This window comes from Delphinapterus leucas, chromosome 2 (genome assembly GCF_059928025.1).
Source record: "Delphinapterus leucas isolate spDelLeu-1000000601 "Yukka" chromosome 2, BTC_Dleu_Yukka2, whole genome shotgun sequence".
In the NCBI taxonomy this organism is placed as follows: Eukaryota; Metazoa; Chordata; class Mammalia; order Artiodactyla; family Monodontidae; genus Delphinapterus; species Delphinapterus leucas.
In genome coordinates, this window is record NC_143130.1 from 15,237,049 (window position 1) to 15,260,431 (window position 23,383).

At 35.0% G+C, this 23,383-nt stretch overlaps 1 protein-coding gene and 1 long non-coding RNA gene across 2 annotated transcripts in view; one reads left to right on the forward strand and one right to left on the reverse strand.

Annotated features, from left to right (window-relative positions):
- LOC149749953 (uncharacterized) overlaps positions 1–23,383 on the forward strand; it is a 32,770-nt gene that overhangs the window by 4,091 nt on the left and 5,296 nt on the right. Inside the window, exon 3 of the long non-coding RNA XR_016391920.1 lies at positions 1–23,383. This exon is cut by the window's right edge and continues 5,296 nt beyond it. This is a non-coding gene — a long non-coding RNA (uncharacterized LOC149749953).
- The window catches only part of MALRD1 (MAM and LDL receptor class A domain containing 1), a 587,465-nt gene continuing 569,571 nt past the window's right edge, over positions 5,490–23,383 (reverse strand). The window contains exons 40-41 of the mRNA XM_089906459.1: positions 8,745–8,820; positions 5,490–6,055 (exon numbers count right to left, since the gene is read on the reverse strand). Of these exons, the coding sequence (XP_089762585.1) occupies positions 5,975–6,055; positions 8,745–8,820 (157 nt within the window). The 3' untranslated portion in view covers positions 5,490–5,974. The remainder of the gene's footprint in view (positions 6,056–8,744; positions 8,821–23,383) is intronic.

Sequence of the window (23,383 nt, forward strand, 5' to 3'; positions counted from 1 at the left end):
GATCACCAGTAAAAAGTTCAAATATTTTAAAAGAAGTGGTATTAGTGGCCATTCTTGGCTCATTCCTAATACCAAATTGAAATCAACATTCCACCATTAAGTATAGTTGTGAGTATTTTTGTAGCCACTTTTTATCACATGAGGAAAATTCTCTTTTTAGTCTTCTAAGGTATTTTTTATTATGAACAGATGTTGTAGTGACCAAATGCTTTTTATGCATATATTAAAATGATCATGTGCTTTTTTTCTCATTCTGTTAATGATTGATTTTTAAAGTTAAACTTAGATTTGTGGAATAAATATGAAAACAGTAATATATTCATAATAAAAAATATACATTTAGTACTTCACATCTGTTTTTATGAGTAACATTGACCTAAAATTTTCCTTTATTGTGATGTCTTTGTCAGAGCTTGTATCGAAATTTTGCTGTCCTCATAAAATGTGTTAGGAAGCATTATCTCTTTTCCTGTTCTCTTGAAGTGTTTATATGTCTGGCATTATTTACTTTTTTTTTTTTTTGCGGTACGTGGGCCTCTCACCGTTGTGGCCTCTCCCGTTGCGGAGCACAGGCTCTGGACGCGCAGGCCCAGTTGCCAAGGCTCACGGGCCCAGGCGCTCCACGGCACGTGGGATCTTCCTGGACTGGGGCACGAACCCACGTCCCCTGCATCAGCAGGCGGACTCTCAACCGCTGCGCCACCAGGGAAGCTCTATTTATTTTTTTAAAGTATTATAATATTTGCTAGTGAATCTTATGAACCTAGAGTTTCTGAAGGAAGATTAAGTATGGATCAATTACTTTAACTGGTATAGGATTACTTAGGTCTTCTATTTCTTAAGTTTGTTTTAGAAATTTGTAATTTTCCAGGAATTTGTTTATTTCCTCTAGAGTTTGATATTTTTATATTTTTGGTTGTAAAGTTCTTTTGTCTTTTTTTTACAATACTGTCATTACCCTCTTATTTCTAGGATCTGTAATGATTTTATCATTTCCATTTCTGACATTTGCTATTTGTACATTATCTTTTTTCTTTGATTTCTTTCCTAAGAGCTTTTTCATTTTATGCTTTATTTCCCCAAAGTTTCATCAGGGGGTTATTACTCTTTTTAAAGAAACAACACAGTTTTATTGATCCACTTCATTTTATATGTTTTCTATTTTATTAATTTCTTACCTTAGATATTTGAAGAAACTTGGGTGCTAACAATGTAGAGAAGAGTTATGAGATCAGCATCGAGGGGAGGATAGAAGTCCCAGATGGGATGAATCCACATTATATAGAGTGTTTGTTACTTACCTCTCCTCTCACTGTCTCACTGCCTTGTCTCACTTCTTTCACTGTAAATATTTCTTTACAGATATTTGTTGAACAAATTAATGACAATATAGTTATCCCACAGTGACTAATTTTTTTCTTTAGCCATTAGTTTATGGTTAGTGATAGACTAATTGTCTGTTATTTAAAAAATAAAGTAAAAAGCTTGATAGAGAAACAAGGTTTCTTATTCCTGATCTCTTATGCTGGCATTTCTTTTATTGGCCCCAAATTATATACTGACTGCAGATAATTATGCTAATTTCCTCAGCTGATTTCTTAGTAACACAACTCTGGGAAAATATTATAAAACTCTGAGGAAGTTGTCTTGAAAGGGGCAAGAACCAGGCCTAAATAAATAAACATTTTAAAAATTAGAAGAATAAAAAGCTCTTTATTATTGCTTCCACATTCTAGAGAAGAGAATGTGTTCTTTACTCTCTCAGAATGTTTAATGACATGTATCAGTGTGAATTTTTAAGTGGATCTTTAAGTATCATAGTCATTCATTCATTCTTTTATTTATTTGCATGCATACTTTGATTCATAGTTAATGAGTTCTTTAATTCAAGATATGGCATGCAACCAGTTTCACTGAAATTTCACAAAGTGGGTGCTTGTAGAAAGTGGTGTCTTTTCACTTCTAATTATTTAAAGAGCAAGGTCTTGAATTTGATGATTACTTATTTTAGACATTAACCCTTGAACTGATTTTCTAGATACAATAGCAAAGAAATCCCAAGCATTCTGCAAGTTGATACAAAGAAAAGCAGAATAACTACTTCTAAGACTCACAAAGCTGTCATTGTTCAGACAGTGAAATATATACTTGAAATCTTATTTTTTAAAAGGCTTTTTGGAAAAAAATTCAGAGTCCTTTTATGGACGTTCCCTGGTTTTTATTTTTAAGAATAAAGTTTAAGACTACTTATTGCGAAAGACATTGTCATGAATATAGTAGTTGGTTTACCTAAAGTACATGCCCTTAAATGCAGAATACAAGGCGGTTATTATTTAAAGGAGTCATGATTCTTCAGTTCTTGGTGTGATAAATGTGAAAAATGATTGACAGCCATGAAGATGAAAAGGGAAAAGCAAATTTTTACACAATTCTTTCAAAATGCCATCTAAATGTAGAAAAAAGTAGGCAAAGATGATATGGGTATAACAGAATGATATGTTATATTTATATGCCAAGAAAGCACTATTAAAATATGCTTCTTTATCACATATGTTTGCTAGTTTGCTTACAGCTAAACATGATTTGTCTTATTTATAACATTACTATGCTAAAATTTGGCTGATTCTAGTTAAAATATACATACTGGGAAATATTTTTAGTGCTTATTAGATTTATAGAGATTACTGCTGTGCTATTCACAGGAAAATATTTCAATATTGTTCTAAGCCAGTGCTCAGAGAAAACTTTATGTGATGATGGAAATGTTCTCTGTGTTGTGCAATACAGTGGCCACAAGCCACATGTGGTTACTGAGCACTTGGAATGTGGCTAGTACAACTAAAGAAATGCACTTTAAAATTTTATTTAATTTTAGCTAATTTAAATTTCATATTAAATATCCACATGTGGCTAACATAATATACAGCACATTATTTCCACCTATGTGAGTTAAAACACATAAACTACTTAGAAAAGTATTTGGCAGATAATTAGTACTTATTAGCTTGTTATTAATGTTGCTATTGTTATTAATATGCTTAAAGTATATTTTGGGAAAGAGCAGGTTGGTCACGTGAATCCAGTTAGCAATAAGATATTGTCTTAAATATTTGTGCACTCAAAGTCCTAAGAATCTGTCAGCACTACTCATTAGTATCTGTTCTCCTGACATCCAAGAGCTTAAAAAAAAAAATTGTTTTCAATAGATTCTCTGTCAACTGTGAAATCTGAGATGTTTTTATGATTTAAAGCTGAGTTATATAATTTGTGGACTCTGTATACTTCCTGTTGTCCCTTCCTCTATTTTTCTTCTTCCTTTGCCTATTTTAAAAATCACAATGGTGCAAATTTGGACTTATATCAAAAAGTTTTCAGAGGAGAAATATGCAAATAAAAATAAATTTTTTCTAAATCTTACATTAAATTATGAAAACAACATAAGCATCTACCTCTTCTACTTATTGGATAAGAAAAATCAATTTTATTCTTTTAGTTTCATAGAATTGCCGTATATATTTATAAGACCTCACATATATTTGACTTAAATATTTTAGAGCACATTTAACTTGCTCCCGAAGAAAATTTTGAACACTTTTAAGAGTATCTTAATTTTTAGGCTCTGTAGATTTTCTGTCATTAGTCTCAATCAGAAGTTACATATGTTATGAATTCCCTCAATATTCCTATGAAACAAGTCAATTTAAGTTGGATAATCATTATTATTATCTCTTTTGCACCTTCTCCACATTTTTCATGCATTAGCTTTGAGGTCTTTACTAAAACCATACCTGAATTTTAATTCACTGCTTCTTTAAGAAGTTAGGCAAAGATCTTGATTATATTTGTTTAGTTTTTAACAAATTTATTGGAGTATAATTGCTTTACAGTGTTGTGTTAGTTTCTGTTGTATAACAAAGTGAATCAACTATATGTATACATATATCCCCATATCCCCTCCTTCTTGCATCTCGCTCCCACCCTCCCTATCACACCCCTTCCCACTAGCTATCTATTTTACATTTGGTAGTGTATATACATCAATGCTGCTACTCTCTCACTTCGTCCCAGCTTACCCTACCCCCTCCCTGTGTCCTCAAGTCCATTCTCTACGTCTGAGTCTTTATTCCTGTCCTGCCCTTAGGCTCATCAGAACCTTTTTTTTTTAGATTCCATATATATGTGTTAGCATGCAGTATTTGTTTTTCTCTTTCTGACTTACTTCACTCTGTATCACAGACTCTAGGTCCATGCACCTCACTACAAATAACTCAGTTTCGTTCCTTTTTATGGCTGAGTAATTTTCCATTGTATGTATGTGCCACATCTTCTTTATCCATTCATCTGTCGATGGACACTTAGGTTGCTTCCAGTCCTGGCTATTGCAAATAGTGCTGCAATGAATATTGTGTACATGTCTCTTTTTGAATTATGGTTTTCTCAGAGTATATGCCCAGTAGTGGTATTGCTGGGTCATATGGTAGTTCTATTTTTAGTTTTTTAAGGAACTTCCATACTGTTCTCCATAGTGGCTGTATCAATTTACATTCCCACAAACATGCAAGAGGGCTCCTGTTTCTCCACACCCTCTCCAGCATTTATTGTTTGTAGATTTTTTGATGATGGTCATTCTGACCCGCATGAGGTGATACCTCATTGTGGTTTTGCTTTGCATTTCTCTAATGATTAGTGATGTTGAGCATCCTTTCATGTGCCTGTTGGCCATCTGTATATCTTCTTTGGAAAAATGTCTATTCAGGTCTTCTGCCCATTTTTTAATTGGGTTATTTATTTTTTTGATATTGAGTGGTATGAGCTGTTTATATATTTTGGATATGGATATTAACCCCTTATTGGTCATGTCATTTGAAAATATTTTTTCCCATTCAGTAAGTTGTCTTTTCATTGTGTGAATGGTTTCCTTTGCTGTGCAAAAGTTAAGTTTAATTAGGACCCATTTGTTTACTTTTGCTTTTTGTTCCTTTTGCCTTAGGAGATAGATCCAAAAAATATTGCTACAGTTTATGCAGAGTGCTCTGCCTACATTTTCTTCTAGAAATTTTATGGTTTCAGGTCTTACATTTAGTTCTTTAATCCATTTTGAGTTTATTTTTTTCTCTAACTCCATTCTTTTACATGTAGCTGTCCAGTTTTCCCAGAACCACTTACTGAAGAGAATGTCTTTTCTTCATTGTATATTTTTGCTTCCTTTGTTGTTGATTAATTGACCATAAGTGTGTGGGTTTATTTCTGGGCTCTCTATTACGTTCAGAACAACAAAGCTTCTTGACATGTATTTTAGCAATATTTTTATATCTATGTAAAGATAGATGTTAAATGATTATTTGAATGAAAGGAAGTTTAGGATAATTTATCACATTTTTTCCAAAATGAAGAAATAAATTTTACTCATGGTTATGTTGTTAGGATTACTATGATTTGTCCACCCATTCCTGCTAGTTAGTTTGTATACTAAGTCAGTTCAACTTTGTTTCTAAGGTCAATGGCATCTAAGTAAGCATTTTAAAACTTCTTTGTATTCAGGATCTGAAACAATTTGATTCATCCTTTAAAAGAATGAAAGGAAAACAAGAAACTTAAGTGGAACATTTTATCAAAATATTCATATGTATAATGAAGATAAGGTTCTGATTGAGATTCCATGAAAACATTCAATATATTCCATAAGAAAATTTATTTGTAAATGTAATAATTAGAGTAGTATTCTGAATCCCTCCTATTTTTACTATTGCATGAGTTTCTATCAGATTTCACGGACTGGAATACAAGATCATACTTGATCTTTTTTTTGTTTGTTGGCTGGTTGGTTGGTTTTCATTTTTCTTGCCAAACCATGCAGCACGTGGGATCTTGGTTCCCCAACCAGGGATCAAACCCGCGCCCCCTGCAATGGAAGCTCAGAGTCGTAACCACTGGACCACCAGGGAAGTCCCAAGCATACTTGATCTTGATGGTACTATTTGAGATGATTAGATTCAGTCTCCAGGCTTCCTGATGTTGTGTCATATAATGGATTTGAGAAGGAGTACATAGAACTCTAAAGAAAAACACATTGAAAAAAGTTATGATTTTAGGCGTTAAAATAAGAGACTTCTTTCCAGATCATGCAGATTGAGGTGAATTTTTAATGGATTTTCATTGCAGTAATAACTAGAGCATCACCAGCTCCTACTTCAGCACCTCCAGTCCACACTGCCTGAACCACTGACACAGGCCTAATCTTGGTGTATGCCCAGCGTCCTCTAGTGGCATAGGAGTCACTGCCTCATCCTCATCTCTGGTGGGATGGGGGAATGTAGTGGCCAGGATCTTGACTGCTTCTTTCTATGGTGCTGGTTTCTCTAAGTCTGCTGTTTTGAGTATAGTTAAGTTAAACAAAACAAAACAAAAAATTTTTAAAAGATAACAACCAACAGCTTTCAGCTCAGAGAATTATATTTTGCAGTATATATTAGAAAATCTAAAACATGGAAAGTTGTATAGGACAAACAACCTCATTTCTTCAACAAATAAACTGCAAGGTGGAAATAAGAGAGAGAAAATGAAACCTAGAGATTTAGAGACTTAAGAGACATGTCTACCAATTTGGATGCATATACCTCATATGGATCATGATTTTAAAAATATAGCAACAATAACAAAGTACAAAACCCCCTACTTACTTATGAGACAATTGGGGTAGGTTGAACACTGATTGAATATTTGATTGTGTCAAGGAATTATTATTAAATGTTTAAGCGTGTTACTGTGGTTATATATTTTTTATGTTCTTATCCTGTACAACTGAAGTCTGTACAGGTAAAATTAAATGATATCTGGAATTTGCTTAAAAACACTCTGGTTGACACCAAGAGTGAGCCATAATGTAAACTATGGACTCTGGGTGATAATGACATACCAGTGTAGGTTCATCAATTGTAAGAAATCTACCCCTCTGGTGGTGGATGTTGATAATGGGGGAGGCTATGCATGGGTGGGGGCAGGGAGTATATGGAAAGTTTTAGGTTCTGCCCTGAACCTAAAACTGCTCTAAAGAAAATTAAGTCTATTTAAAAAAATATCACCACCATTCTGGTGGGTGAAGGAAATAGGTGGCAGTAGAGGTGAAACAAGAATGAGCACGGGTTGATAATTGTTGACGTTGGCTGATGGGTATGTGGTTTTCACTATACTATTCTCTCAATTTCTATATCAGAATATGAGAATTTTCTCTAAGAATGTTCAGAAGAGTATTTTCGGGGAAGTCTATTTCTCTGTTACAATGTCAGGGAAGGTGCACTTAGTTTAACTAATACAAAGTCATTTGTTTCTGAAACAACAGAAATCAAAATAGCAACAAAAGTCTAGAGCTATGACAGGATTTCTTCCTTAGCCATTCTTAATCGAAAGAAAAAAACATGAAAGAGGAATGATAAATATAAAAATGTCAAATTTAAAACACATTTTAATTCCTTACATCATTTGTAACTTTCAGATACTAAAAGTTAAACTAAACTAAAGATTGTTTTCTTTTCTTTAGTAAAAATGAAAATAAGTTTATATTACACCTTCCTACTTTGTCAAGAAGATGTATTACATTTTGTTTCTTAAATATTCAGTTATTTATTTGTTTATTATCCATTAAGTAGGGCTACATTTTCATTTTTATTCTATGACTTGACTGACTTGGCAAATCATCCAAATTAATTTTGTGTTCTGGGAAATATCTTACTTCTTCCTTTCATTCCTAACAAAACAATACTAAAAGTGTATATGACATCATTATTGAAGACGCAATGCCCTTAATTTCTCCTTTCCTCTTTTTAACTTACCAGGTAACAGAAATAAAAAAGTCAAGCGTTGTGTTAGACTTCAACCACATCACTCAAAAATACTAGAAACCACCTGATCTGAAACCTTTGCTACTCGGTTTCAGCAACAGTAACAACTGTTTTATGGAGGATTTTCATTAAAAAAATAATAGGAGAAAATGAAAGTTGGTTTTCTACGTGCTCACTTTCACAAGAGAATGAATTTGATACAATATTTCTAAAATCAGATGTAAGGAAGCTTTCACACAGAAGAAGTGATGTGTTATGGCTAATCCTGCTTTATACCCAGATGGATGCTCATATTACCTATTTAAGAAAGGGGCGAGAGAGATTTTATTATACTTGCCATTTTCTCTCTAGCCTACTTCATATTGCACTGATAAGGAGTAGCCCTAAAAAAAGGCCAAGAAAGATGTAACACACTTTACTTTCTCCTTTCTCTTTCTAAGTTATCAGGTAACGATCCTCACAGCCCACACATGAATTGAAAGAGAGCATAGAACGCTATTCTCCCTTTTGTGTTTGGGAATAAAATATGAAGAACAGTCAATGAAGAGTTACTGTGAGTAGATGACTAATTCTTTGTGGGTTAAACTGATATTTTCCAGATTTGTCAGCTCTATTTGGGTATGAACAGTGACCACAAAGCCATTTAACAGTGAACTGATTCTACAAGCAGATTGAAACCATCCTGAAATGGAAAATTCTCATTGCATATTTAGAGAGACTGAAACTCCTTCCCATCCCATCTCTTTAGTGGAGAAATAATTCCACGAAAACACATCTTTTAACCATGATATGGGAACATGTCCAGACAACACTGTGTGTGTGTGTATGTGTGTGTGTGTGTCTGTATGTGTGCACGTGTGCAGGCTTGTTCCCCGTTCTGAAACAATACAGTTCATTACCACTTACCTCTGTTTTCTCTGGGTTGCTCCAGTTCCCATAAATTGGATTAACAAATGCACAGTTAACACTTCTTTTAGTTTTCCTTAAAGCACCCAGGGCCACAAAAAGAAAAGTGAGTATTAAAATGCACCACACGACATTTTCAGGCTATTATCTGATAGAAATCTTTGGGAGACACATTATCTAGCCAGTGTACTTATTTTTATGAATGTATTTCCATAAGTAAAGACTTTTTTGCAGGATACCAAGGCAAACACATTCTTGAAAGCAAATGTAATTTGACCTCTGAATATTTAAATCCAAAAAAACCCAAGCACATACAAAAAGTTGTTCTTAAAATTGATTGCTTAAATATTATTCAAATAATACCAAGGTGTACAAGATTAGAAAGAACAATGTTATATAAAGTTGAATTGGTTATAAGGAAAGGCCACCTTGAAGTCCCATCGACTTCAAGAGTTGCCAAACCCACCACATCCTGAGGACTATTTTCCATGACAGTGTCTGTCATAAAGATTTGTATGTAGTGCCTGTCATAGCATTTAACATTTTAAACAGCAAATTTAAATATGAGCACTTTGAAGAGAAATTTATGTTACTATTTCCTTTCATGGATCATAAAGAGGCATGTCCTTGGTAATCTGACATACTGGTCTAGATCTGCATAATTTACTCTGATTAACTGAGCTCCTAAATGATCATTTCCTTTTTATACTTCAGTTACTTAAGAGTCAATAGACTTATCGGAAGACAAGTAGCCCTGGTATAGCTGGTCACAACTGATGAAGAAAAAATGCTCATCACAGGAAAAAACTAAATATAACCAGATAACTAAATACACCCTATTGAAGATATAAGGAAAATCCCCAATATGCACGCACACACACACACACACACACACACACATACACATACACACACATATACACATACACATAGTGGAGAATGGAAGACCGATTCCAGGATGATTGCCAGTGTCTTGAGGAGGCAACCAGGAAGAAACAATATATAATGCATGACTATTTTTGCCCAATCAGAGTATAATGACAATAAATGTTTGTCAATAATGTACCCTTAAATCCGAAAAGAAAAGAAAATAAAGAGTAAGTCTTACTGATTTACTCTTTGAAAAGAAACTGTCAGAGGTATGAACTCTTATTTCATCTACCAAACCACATGGTCCTCTTCTAAAAAATAACAGTGTTAATGAGCGCAATAGCATAATCAGGGTAATTGTGTTTGACTGACAATACATTCTTCCTGTGGATTCAGTGTCTTCTAAGCTTCCTGACCTCCGCTCTTTCTATGTAATTGGCTTCAATATTCAATAGCTTAACCAGTTCACCTTCGTTGCATCTACGTTTTGGTTATTGATGAAGAGGGCCACAGCAGCCATTTTTGTGAGTTATTTTGTGAAAAAAAAAATCACAGATATACTCTTAAACGGTGAGGCAACAAGTTAATTCCTTAACCACTAATTGAAAACTTATGAGTTGCTCTAATTAAATTGAATGAGTGGTGCTTGATTCTTTGCCTTTTCTCTCTCCAAGACTAGTCGAAGTTAAGTTCTCAGAGCAGTAAGCTCAATAATTGGCATAGTTAGAGCAAGAGCCTAGACAGTGCTGCTCGCAAAACAGACTGGGTGGGAAGTGAAGTGGTGTTTCGAAATATGTCAAAATGTGAAAGCAAAGGCTGGTACAGGAGAAACAACATGCAGGGAGGGAGGATTAGAACAAAATGGAAATTAGGCACTAGGTAAAGATGGGACAGCCCCAAACACCGACAGCTCAGAAAAATTATTTTTGGCTGAAATCAGGCATGAAATCAGGAAACAGGAGGAAACCCAAACCATAAAGACTAGACAGGACAGATGGTCCAAAGGCTGGGCAGGCAACCAGGAACTGGAGGGACAGGCTCGGCTGTCAGTTGGGTAGAACTGAGGTAGATGCAACACAAAAGATTTTGATATGAGGTGCTTATTTTTGGCTTTGAACTGCTGAGACCCCAGATGACCTAAACCAATATTGGCAGGCAGAAATCAAGTAAATTGATCAATTTTCCAACCCTATTAATTCAGCTATTGAAGCTACTTTTCTTCTGAAGGATTTTCAGTCTTAAATAATTTTCTATTAAAATAAAGTGGCCAGCCTTTGGGGATTGGGTGACTGTAAAGAAAGAAGGGTGATACATAAGTGTCAGGATATGGAGTTGTAATAAAACAAGAAAGGGTCACAGTATGAGTAGTGGAAGGTGAGCAAATTTGTTTACTTCAACTTATGTTTATTAGTAATCTCAAACTTTTATTTTTCCCAGATCAAGTGTATGTCTCCCAACACTGGAAATCTCTGAATTCTTAATGTCTTTCCTATTTAAAAGGTAAAATATTACCCACTGCCCATAGATACTTCCATTAAGAAAAATTTTAAATGTCAACTCCATATATTTACCATTTCAAGTTCTATGATATAATCTTCTACCTTCATCAATTATATACATTCAAGCGTAATTTGTTTAAGTAAAGCACAATTTTACTTAAAATGATGGATCCTGATATGAGGAAAACAAAATGTTTGACTATGAAGTTTTCTGCCACTTCTAACACTGCATGGTGCAATGATAGTCTGCATTAGGATAAAAAATGCTTGTTTAACTTGCTGTATCTGTCATTGAGCAGACAGCTCTTTAAGAGCTGAGGTTTCAAAGAATGGAGCGACCTCTAGGAATCAGCAAGACATTGACTTAGAAGCTTAGAGTAGAGGAAAGGAAGCTGCATGGATCACATGAGTTTTCCTCCCCTAACTTGTGATGAATTCACTTAAATTATTATTAAGCTCTGGCTACATCCAATATGTGCAGGCACTGTATAGGGTGGCATTGTGAGGGGGCTAAACAGAGAAAATGTTTCTGATGCAAGTTTCCAATTTAAATTTAGTGAGCATATGAACACCTCTAAAGGAATTGACTTCATAGCTTATTAACTAACAAAATTGTTTTAGTGTTGATTAAAAACATGAAAGTATTTACAATAGATATCTGAGATCACTGTAGATGGGCAATGAAGAAAAACAAAACAAAACTTCATCTATGTTGCATCCAGTAAACATGACTTTCACACACCATACACTTCACGCATTTAAAGAATATAATTCAAAGTTTTTTAATAAAATGAATTTTATTAATTTAAAAAACTTTGTAAAATATATATAACAAAATTTGCCATTTTACCCACTTTTTAAAAGTGTACAATTCAGCAGCATTCACAGTGTTGTGCAACCATTACCATTACCTATTTCTAAAACATTCTCATCAGTAGAAATGGAAATTCTATAGCCATTAAACAATAAAAACTGTTCTCCTCTTCCTCCAGCCCCCGGTAACCTCTAACTTACTTTATGTCTCTATGAATTTACCTAGTCTAGGTACTTCATGTGAGTGGAATGATACAATATTTATCCTTTTGTCTGACTTATTTCACTTCGCATAATGTTTTCAAGGTTAATCCGTATTGTAGCATGTATAAGAACTTCAATAATTTTTATGGCTGGATAGTATTCCATTGTATGCGTATGCCACATTTTGTTTATTCATTCATCTGATGATGGACACTTGAGATGTTTCGACCTTTTGACTATTGTGAATAATGCTGCTTTGAACATTGGCGTATAAGTATCTGGGCCCCATTTCAACTCCTTTGGGTATATAACTAGGAATGGAATTGCTGGGTCATATGGTAATTCTGTTTTAGGTTATGAGGTGGCACCGAACTGTCTTCCATAGCTGTTGTACCATTTTACATTTCCACAAATAATGTATATGCAGATTTCTATTTCACCAATGCTTGCTATTTTCTATTTTATTATTACTATTATCGCCATCCCAAAAGGTGGGAAGTGGTATCTAATTATAGATTTGACTCACATTTCCCTAATGACTAATGATGTTGAGCATCTTTTCATATGGTTATTGGCCATTTGTATATCTTCTTTGAAGAAATGTCTGTTCAGGTATGCTTCTTTTTTTAAATTGGGTTGTCGGTCGATTTGATGAGTTGTAGGAGTTTTTATATATTCTGTATATTAAACTCTTATCATATATATGATTTCAAATTTTCCCATTCTGTAGGCTTTTTCACTTTCTTAATACCCTTTGATGCATGAAAGTTTTTGATGAAGTCCAATTTATTTATTTTTTTCTTTTGTTTCTTATACTTTTGGTGTCATATATAAGAATGCATTGCCAAATCCCAGGTTATGAAGATTTACTCCTATGATTTCTTCTAAATGTTTTATGGTTTTAGCTCTTATATTGAAGTCTTTGATCTGTTTTGAGTTAATTTTTGTGTGTGGTATGAGGTAGGGGTCCAATTTCATTCTTTTGCGTGTAGAAATCCAGTTGTCCCAGCAACACCTATTGAAGAGACTGTTCTTTCCTTATTGAATGGACTTGTCAAAAATCAACTGGTCATAGATGTATGGGTTTATATTTGGATTCTTAATTATAACCCATTAGTCTCTATGTATATTCATATGCCAATACCATATTGTTTTGTTTGCTGTGGCTTTGTGGTAAGTTTTGAAATCAGGAAGTGTGAGCCCTCCAACGTGATCCTTTTACAAGACTGCTTTGACTTTTTGGTGCCCTTGAAATTCCATATGAATTTGAGGATCAATTTTCCATTTCTGCAAAAAAGGCTGTTGGAGTTTTAATAGGCACTGTGTTGAATCTGTAGATTGCTTTGGGCAGTACTGACATCGTGACAATATTGTCTTCCTATCCATAAACTCGAAATGTCTTTCCATTATTTAGGTTTTCTTTAATTTTTTTCAGTAATGCTTTGTAATTTTAAGTGTAGAAACCTTTCACCTCTCTGGTTAAATTTATTCCCAGGTTTTTATCCTTTTAGATGCTATTCTCAAAAGTGATTGCATTCTTAATTTTTTTTTTCTGATTGTTTATTGCTGGTATTTAGGAGCACACCTGATTTTTGTGTGTTGATTTTGTATATTGCAACTTTGCTGAATTCATTTATTAGCTCTAGTAGCTTTTTGGTGGATTCTTTGGGATTTTCTGTATATACATGATCATGTCATTTGTAATAGATTTATTTATTCCTTTCTAATTTGGATGGCTTTTTTTGTCTTTTTCTTGTCTAATTGCTCTGGTTAAGGTTTCTTATTGGTAAACACATTTATCTCTAGCTTAGTGGAACTATAAAACCTTCATTAATATAAAACAAAATTGTAATGCTAGCATATGAGGCAAATTATTATGGCAACGTTTGGACAGTTTTGGGTAGAGTCTGATTGTCACTTAATGTGAAACCTTTAGACTGGATAAGTGAATAAACCTTTATCTAGGTTGAAAGAAAAACAAGGTGACAGTGAGCATAGGTGTCACCCTGCATGTTGAAGAATGGCTATCAGGAGGGTTACAAGGAAAGAATGACAAGACAATGCCTGAATTGTTTTCGTTGACAAGTCTATACTTCAAAATAAACATCAATTTACACATATTGTAAGTTTATTAATTAATAATTTTAATCAACTTTTATAATTTGTCTTACTGAGTGTGTCTTATTAATTATTTTTATTTACTAAATTAATTGTTGTTTTTGGTTATCAATCAGTGGTTTACTTTCTTTCTGTTAAGAACAGACATGTTTTTCTTCAATTTACTGGTATGTCATTTCGTGTGTCTGAGAAACTACTCACACTTTTTAGTCAAATCCACCAAACACCTAGTAGTAGTCCCCACTACCATCTCATGGGAGTAAATCTGTCACAATGTATTCATATTTAAAAATAGGCTTAGAAGGGCTTCCCTGGTGGCGCAGTGATTGAGAGTTGGCCTGCCGATGCAGGGGACTCGGGTTCGTGCCCCGGTCCGGGAAGATCCCACATGCCGCGGAGCGGCTGGGCCCATGAGCCATGGCCGCTGAGCCTGCACGTCCGGAGCCTGTGCTCCGGCAACGGGAGAGGCCACAACAGTGAGAGGCCCGCGTACCGCAAAAAAAAAAAAAAAAATAGGCTTAGAAAATGTTCAGATGAGCTCGAAACTTTAGCACAAATTATAAAAGGTGGAATGCCATTTGAGATGGCCATGCATGATGATTCCTGTTACACCCAGGTGGATGGCATTATAAAACTCTACTGTAAAAACCTGTCTACTAAAAAGTATGGAGAACAACACTTCCTGAAATTGGGCAATCCTAATGCAGCTATCTAGGTGATTTGCAGAGATAAACACGATAATTTATTTACCAAAAGATATTTGCTGTGCATGTGTGTGTGGAGGAATTTGCTCTCATGCTTCCATTAAAGAAATGATTTCTATATTTGTTTCTAAATGCTGAAGAACATTCTAAGATCCAAGAAATAACTGTCCTGAGTTAAGGGCCTGAAGGAAAATGATGTCTATAATGTGGTGACTCACTCCTTAAGGTGGTGAAATGTTAGAATGCTGATTATGTTATTTATCATCTTTCATGTTTGTTTAAATTTATCCAACATTTCTAGGACACATATTATCTAACAAACATTGTGTTAGGTCCTATACTTACAAAGTTGATCATTATTTGTTCCTGCCTCTAGAATTTCTTTTGGAGGGTGGCAGCTTGCTAGATTTCTGTCTCTTAGATTAAATTACATTTATAAAATGCCGACCACAAGTAGATGCCCACTAACTGTCCAGTGCTATTCTTTTACCTTCTTTTCTTATTCTCTCCTTTGGTCATTTATATCTTCTTTTAAACTTCCTACTTGTTTCTCCTGACCCCCAAACTTGGGACCAATCAAAGGACATTGGGATAAAGGAAAAAAAATAAGGAAGTGGCAAAATTAGTAATAATACTCACTGTAGTACTTTTAATTTTTTAAAATAAATTTATTTACTTAGAGCTAGCAAGGACCTTTGCAATCATCTTGTTTATGCCTTTTTTACAGATGGAGCAAATGAGGTTCTTCCCCCACTAGATTATAAGTCCTCTGGAGGATAAGGACCTTGTCTGGTTTACTCTTCTCTCTATCTCAGCACCTAATATAGTACCTAGTGTGGCAGGAATCAACTGAATGTTTATAGAAAGAATAACTTAATGAATGCACATAGTCTGAAGGCTTAATGATGGAAAAAAAGCCACTAACCAGATCTCTATTCTGTTATTCCATGCCTACTCCCAGCAATATACTTCATCAATACCCTGAGAGAAAAGACATTCATTTTTACTACTGTTACCATGGAGTCACATTTGTATTTAGATTTCTGTTCCACTGAGCCCAAGACTTTAAGTGGGCCAGGAGCCTACTTTTGACCTCTGTCTCTTTCATTTTTTTTTTAATTTTTTTCAGCTGGTTAAGTGCCAGCTCAGAGGAGCAGCCTGGGGCCTTTCCTGAAGATGAGTAGAGTATAAGAAAATAGGGATGGTCCTTCTATCTATTTCATTACATGGGAACTGGAGAAAAATTAATTTGGTACAAATAAATCATTTTACAATATTTGAAAAATAAAGGTCTGTGTCCCTTATAACTCATATTCTCTGAAAAATAAGAGGTATGAAATATCTATGTATAAATATCAGGGGTTGATGTGAGTTTTCAGGCTATGAAGTATTTGATTTGTTATTGCTGGGGAAAAATGTTTTCTAACCATAAAAGTACATGTGACATATTTTTTAAAAAAAGGGCCCATCTAAATTATGAAATACAATCATTTCACTGGTGGAAATGGAATTCATTTATTCTGGGAGTCATGCCTATTATATTAAATTTTGCTTAGCCAGATTAATGGTGAATCTGGAGTGTCTCAGATAAGTAAATCTCAATTCTACTCTACTCATTTCCACCTATGTCATCTTAAACTCTTTAATTAGGTTTTTCCAAATGTTTCCAGTCCTAAGACTTTCTATGAAGTCTTTCTGAGTGTGCTAATCTTTCAGATAAAGGGAAAATACATTATAAAATCCTAACAAAAATAAAATATTTCTGGTCCCCACTTTTACTCATATCTATTTTTAATGTTCATTAAACGTATTTCTGTCAAGAAGAGATCTTTTTAGAAATGTTTGTTTCTTAGGGTACTAATAATTTTTTTTTCTCTGCCTCATTATAAAAATTAATGAGTAATGCTCTTATTTTTGCTTCCTGATCTTAGAACCTATAAAAATGAAGGTTTTTTTTTTTTTTGGTTTGTTCATTTTTAACTTGTAGTAATAGGAGAAGATTGGTGCACTGCATTTCCTGTGCAATTATTGGTGCCACATGATTCACATACATCATCTTTCTTTTCTCAAAACCTTAGACAAGTTTTATTTTACACCTGGTCTCTGACTGTTTCTAATTCAAATTTTAGCCTGTCTGAATAGACCGTTTTTAAGAAGAGGTATCACACATTTTTTAATTTAGACACTACTTTGTCCTTTTTGTAATGAGAGCAACTTTATGGCAGTTTGCAAAGATAAGCATAATAGAAGAATATAAGCCAAATGAAAAGTGACTTCCCTGGTGATGCAGTGGTTAAGAATCCGCCTGCCAATGCAGGGGACATGGGTTCGAGCCCTGGTCTGGGAAGATCCTACATGCTGCGGAGCAACTAAGCCTTTGCACCACAACTACTGAGCCTGCATTCTAGAGCCCGTGCTCTGCAACAAGAGAAGCCACTGCAATAAGAAGCCTGGGTACCGCAACCGAAGAGCAGCCCCCACTTGCTGCAATTAGAGAAAGCCCACACGCAGCAATGAAGAAGCAATACAGCCAAAAATAAAAAAATAAAAAAAAAAAAAGACAAATGAGAAACAGATAGGAAGTGGAGAAATGGATTCTTAGAACTGGAAAATAGAGTTGAGCCAGAGGGAAAGAGATGGGGACAGTATATGACATGGGTATGGTGAGAGTCTATTTACTTACTTAATGTAGGATACAAATTTGACTTTAAGATTCTCCAATTCAAATTTAAGCAGGACAAAAGAATCAATCACATAGGTCACACTTTCAAAAAACAAACAAACAAGAAAAAAACAGTTGCTCAGAAGCACATCTTTACCAACTCAGGAGAGAAGACTTATGGTGTGCATCCTGTCACTATACTCTAGGCTAACAAGGTAACAAGTGTCCACATTATTTTAGGAAGACCAGCAATGGGTTTCACGAGGTTGTTTCAACAAATATCTTTCAAAATATCAGACTGAGACTATGCCAAAATGTGTCTCAGTAAAACTATCTAGGAGAGGGTGGTAGCAAGAAGTGGGAGGGATTAAATGGAACACTTGAAGCCCAACAGTGTGTTAGAGAATTAGATTTGGGGAACATTTTATTTTGGCTGCACTGTGCAGCATGTTGGGTCTTACTTCCTCGACCAGGGATGGAACCCAGCCCTTGGCAGTAAGAGGAAGGAGAGCTAATGACTGGACGGCCAGGGAATTCCAATGAGGGGCATTTTAATATGGTTGTGTTTATCATAAAAAAGCCAGAGCCAAGATTACAATTTGTAGTGTGTAATTACAGTGTGGCACATTAAATCTGTTATAAGAATCTATAGATAGTAAAACTGTCACTGTTTGCAGATGACATGATACTTTACATAGAGAATCCTAAAGATGCTACCAGAAAACTACTAGAGCTAATCAATGAATTTGGTAAAGTAGCAGCATACAAAATTAATGCACAGAAAGCTCTTGCATTCCTAAACACTAACGACAAAAAATCTGAAAGAGAAATTAAGGAAACACTCCCATTTACCACTGCAACAAAAAGAATAAAACACCTAGAATAAACCTACCTAAGGAGACAAAAGACCTGTATGCAGAAAACTATAAGACACTGATGAAAGAAATTAAAGATGACACAAACAGATGGAGGGATATACCATGTTCTTGGACTGGAAGAATCAACATTGTGAAAATGACTATACTACCAAAAGAAATCTACAGATTCAATGCAATCCCTATCAAACTACCAATGGCAATTTTCACAGAACTAGAACAAAATATTTTACAATTTGTATGGAAACACAAAAGACCCCAAATAGCCAAAGCAATCTTGAGAAAGAAAAACAGAGCTGGAGGAATCAGGCTCCCTGACTTCAGACTATACTACAAAGCTATGTAATCAAGACAGTATGGTACTGGCACAAAAACAGAAGTATAGATCAATGGAATAGGATAGAAAGCCCAGAGATAAACCCATGCACATATGGTCACCTTATCTTTGATAAAGGAGGCAAGAATATACAATGGAGAAAAGACATCCTCTTCAATAAGTGGTGCTGGGAAAACTGGACAGGTACATGTAAAAGAATGAAATTAGAACACTTCCTAACACCATACACAAAAACAAACTCAAAATCGATTAAAAAGCTAAATGTAAGGCCAGACACTATAAAACTCATAGAGGAAAACATAGGCAGAACACCGTATGACATAAATCACAACAAGATCCTTTTTGACCCACCTCCTAGAGAAATGGAAATAAAAACAAAAATAAACGAATGGGAGCTAATGAAACTTCAAATCTTTTGCACAGCAAAGGAAACCATAAACAAGGCGAAAAGACAACCCTCAAAATGGGAGAAAATATTTGCAACTGACAAAGGATTAATCTCCAAAATATACAAGCAGCTCATGCAGCTCAATATCAAAAAAACAAGCAACCCAATCCAAAAACGGGTGGAAGACCTAAATAGTCATTTCTCCAAAGAAGATACAGATTGCCAACAAACACATGAAAGGATGCTCAACATCACTAACCATTAGAGAAATGCAAATCAAAACTACAGTGAGGTATCACCTCACACTGGCCAGAATGGTCATCATCAAAAAGTCTACAAACAATAAATGCTGAAGAGGGTGTGGAGAAAAGGGAACTCTATTGCACTGTTGGTGGGAATGTAAATTGATACAGCCACTATGGAGAACAGTATGGAGGTTCCATAAAAAACTAAAAATAGAACTACCATACGACACAGCAATCCCACTACTGGGCATATACCCTGAGAAAACCATACTTCAAAAAGAGACATGTATCACAACGTTCATTGAAGCACTATTTACAATAGCCAGGACATGGAAGCAACCTAAATGTTCATCGACAGATGAATGGATAAAGAAGATGTGGCACATATATACAATGGAATATTACTCAGCCATAAAAAGAAACAAAATTGAGTTATTTTTAGTGAGGTGGATGGACCTAGAGTCTGTCATACAGAGTGAAGTAAGTCAGAAAGAGAAACACAAATACCATATGCTAACACATATATATGGAACCTAAAAAAAAAAAATGGTTCTGAAGATCATAGAGGCAGGACAGGAATAAAGACGCAGACGTAGAGAATGGACTTAAGGACACAGGGAGGGGTAAGTGTAAGCTGGGATGAAGTAAGAGAGTAGCACTGACAAATAAACACTACCAAATGTAAAATAGAGAGCTATTGGGAAGCAGCTGCATAGCACAGAGAGATCAGCTCGGTGCTTTGTGACCACCTAGAGGGGTGGGATAGGGAGGGTGGGAGGGAGATGTAAGAGGGAGTGGATATAGGGCTATACGTATGCATATAGCTGATTCACTTTGTTAAACAGCAGAAACAAACATAACATTGTAAAGCAATTATACTCCAGTAAAGATGTTAAAAAAGAAGAAAAAAGACTATTATACTCACTTTGAATGGTGACAGGTGGTAACTAGGCGTATTGTGGAGATCATATTTTAATGTGTAAAATTATCAAAACAGGTGTGTTTTACACCTGACACTTATATAATACTGTGTGTCACTTATAATTAAATTAAAAGTTTAAAATAAAAAGGACAGTTAAAAAAAGAATCTATAGATAGAATAAAATTGCACATCATAAAGCATTATAAGAAAGAATAAACTGAGTCTATAAACCATCCTTTTCTCACTGAATGTATACTCCTGTAAAATACTGTATTACCTGACCACCGCTAAAGAAAAAAGGGAAGACATCATGAGGAGTAGTAAACAAAAATATTCACCTATATAATGGTCTCTATCTTTGGCAAGATGATGACATTTAAAAAAAAAAAAGAATTACAACAAACAACCTGTAACACGGGACAGAAAGAAAGAAAAGAAGCAAGTCAATTTGAAAAAGCAGGGATAATTTAGGGGGGATGTCCATGAGCTCAAGTTTTCATTTCCCAGTCTTTAAGGAAGAAGCTGAACCAGATGTTTTGGGTGAAAAAGTTCAGAAAGAATTGGGTTTGGAAATATAACCAGAAATGCCCCAAAAGGGAGAGGAAAGGATTAATCATCTGGGGTCACAGAACCAAACCACTGGGACACCAAAGTTTGCTAAACTCATTCACATGATACAGCAGCTGCCATATTTTTCTCCTACTCTTTTGAGGCAGGAAATAAATATCACTAACCACAAAACATGTCACTGTTTAATACGATCTTGCTGTGGCAGAGTGCTTACATGGGAACATGCCCAGGAACATGGAAGCAATTAGTATGAATAAAGCTGACCCAGGTTCCTGTAGCTTAACCCTAAGGAGACCCCATGTTGCCAATGGGAGGGCAGTCTCCACCGACTTCTAGCACATTCACAACCACCTGACATGAACCGGATGTACAGTAGAACACAGACTCTCAAGGTGAAAGGTGCACGCACATGTGTGCACATTGATAAAAGTTTGGAAGAAGACACATCAAAATGGTAACAGTCTCTATCTCTGGGTGGTGACATTCAATGTCATTTTTAATTCTTTTCTGGCACTTTGCTGTACTTTCCAAATTCTATTCATTAGGCTGCTGTGTATCAGAATCTTGGGAGTGGGGTGGTGATTTTACAATTTGGAAAAGATCATGAGGTGTTTCCCCTGCAAGAGCTCCTCGCCCCCACCCTGCCCTGGCTCCTTGTAAATCATTTGCCTGAAAGGTAAGATCCCTACCGCAATCTTTCCTGCCTCCTCTCTCTTTAGCATTTCTTCTCAACGTCTTCCTGCCATCCCTGCTGCACTTTTTAGGGGTTTTAAGTAGGTCATAATACCTGTTTTTGCTCTTAAATACCCTCCTCATTGGCCAGAGCCTTTGCCAGCTCTGGAGCCAGGTAAACCGTTTCTCTTCTTTGTACTCCACGGTGCAGTGTGCATTTTACTATCACGATATATGGTATTTTTGTTAATTGGAATGAAATATTTTTCCCTGTAAATTGCTCCATATGAAAACTCACTCTAATTTCCTTATTGAATTCCCTTAGACACGTAATCTCTTTGCTTAAAAACCGATTGCAGTATTGAAGTTAATTATCAGTCTTTGTGATTTTCCCTAGTAATCACCTAGCGACTGGCTTCTTTCTAAATCTTTTGACAATTTAAAGTTGACAACGCTATGTAAGAATCTGCCTAGAAAAATGAACTTAGTTCCTTTTATCTATTTACATTCATGTCTCTCCCACTTGAATGTTAACTTCCTATGGGCAGAGATAAAATCTTTATTTTCCAGTTTATCTCAGAAACGTTACTTGAGTCCCAAATATGTGCCATGTACTCTACTGCAGAGCTACTCAGAGTGTGATTTATGTACGGTTATGGTCTTATTCTGTTTATCGTTCCGTGATGAGATAAATACAAAGATTGAGGACAGGTGTTTAGAAATGTTTGTAGCTATTTGACAGAGTAAATTTATGTCTGTTGAGGCTCGGAATAAGAAATTTAGACTAGTATTTTGTGTGTCTTTTAATTTCACTTTTCCAATACTTCTTACAAAAGCATTGGTATGTGATGGATTGAAAACAAAACGAAGCAAAACACAGCTGGTCCTTCATCACACATAGTTTTGCTGGCTCTGTTCTACTAACACTGGGTGTTCAAATTTGAGTAAATACACATTTGCCTGGCTAACATTTTGCTAGCTACCTCTTCTGAAAATATTTCCTCTTCCTTTCTCTTTGAATGAGTGTTGATACCTCAAAGTCCCACAGTTGGAAAGGGCCAAGTACTATATAACTTTCTTCAATCAGAATGAAATACTTTTTCATGTAAATTGCTCTATATGAAAACTCCCTCTAATTTGCTTATTGAATTCCCATAGACACATAATCTGTTTGATTGAAACTGATTGCAATGTTGAAGTTAATTATCAGTCTTCATGATTTCCCTCAGCAATCACCTAGCAACTTGCTTCTTTCTAAATCATTTTAGACAATCTAAAGTTGACAACACGATATGACAATCTATCTAGAAAGACTTACTTATTTCATTATGACTTACAAATACCTACAAATTCCTTTAAATATACCCTATTTTGGATTTATTAATACATTTACTTAAAACTCTCTTGGGTCTCTGAATTAGTTCAGCTTATAATACTTAAAATTTGAAAAAAGCAATAAAATTGCATTTGCTTGTAGTTATTTTAGAACAACTTATTTTTAAAACATAAAGAGAAATTATAAGTACACAAGCACATGATTCGCATTCTATGTAGATTTCTTAACAATAGTCTATCCCTGTTGTTTCTCAGTAAATTTCCTATCGTTTTTCCTTACTGACCTGTGTTTTATTCACACTAACCACACCATTCTCCATTATAGCTTGTGCTTTGACACAAGCTGTTCTGTCTGCTCTTCCTCATTTTCATCTTGGGGATTTCAATCCATGAATTCAGACTTGAGTGACGCAGCGTATACTCAC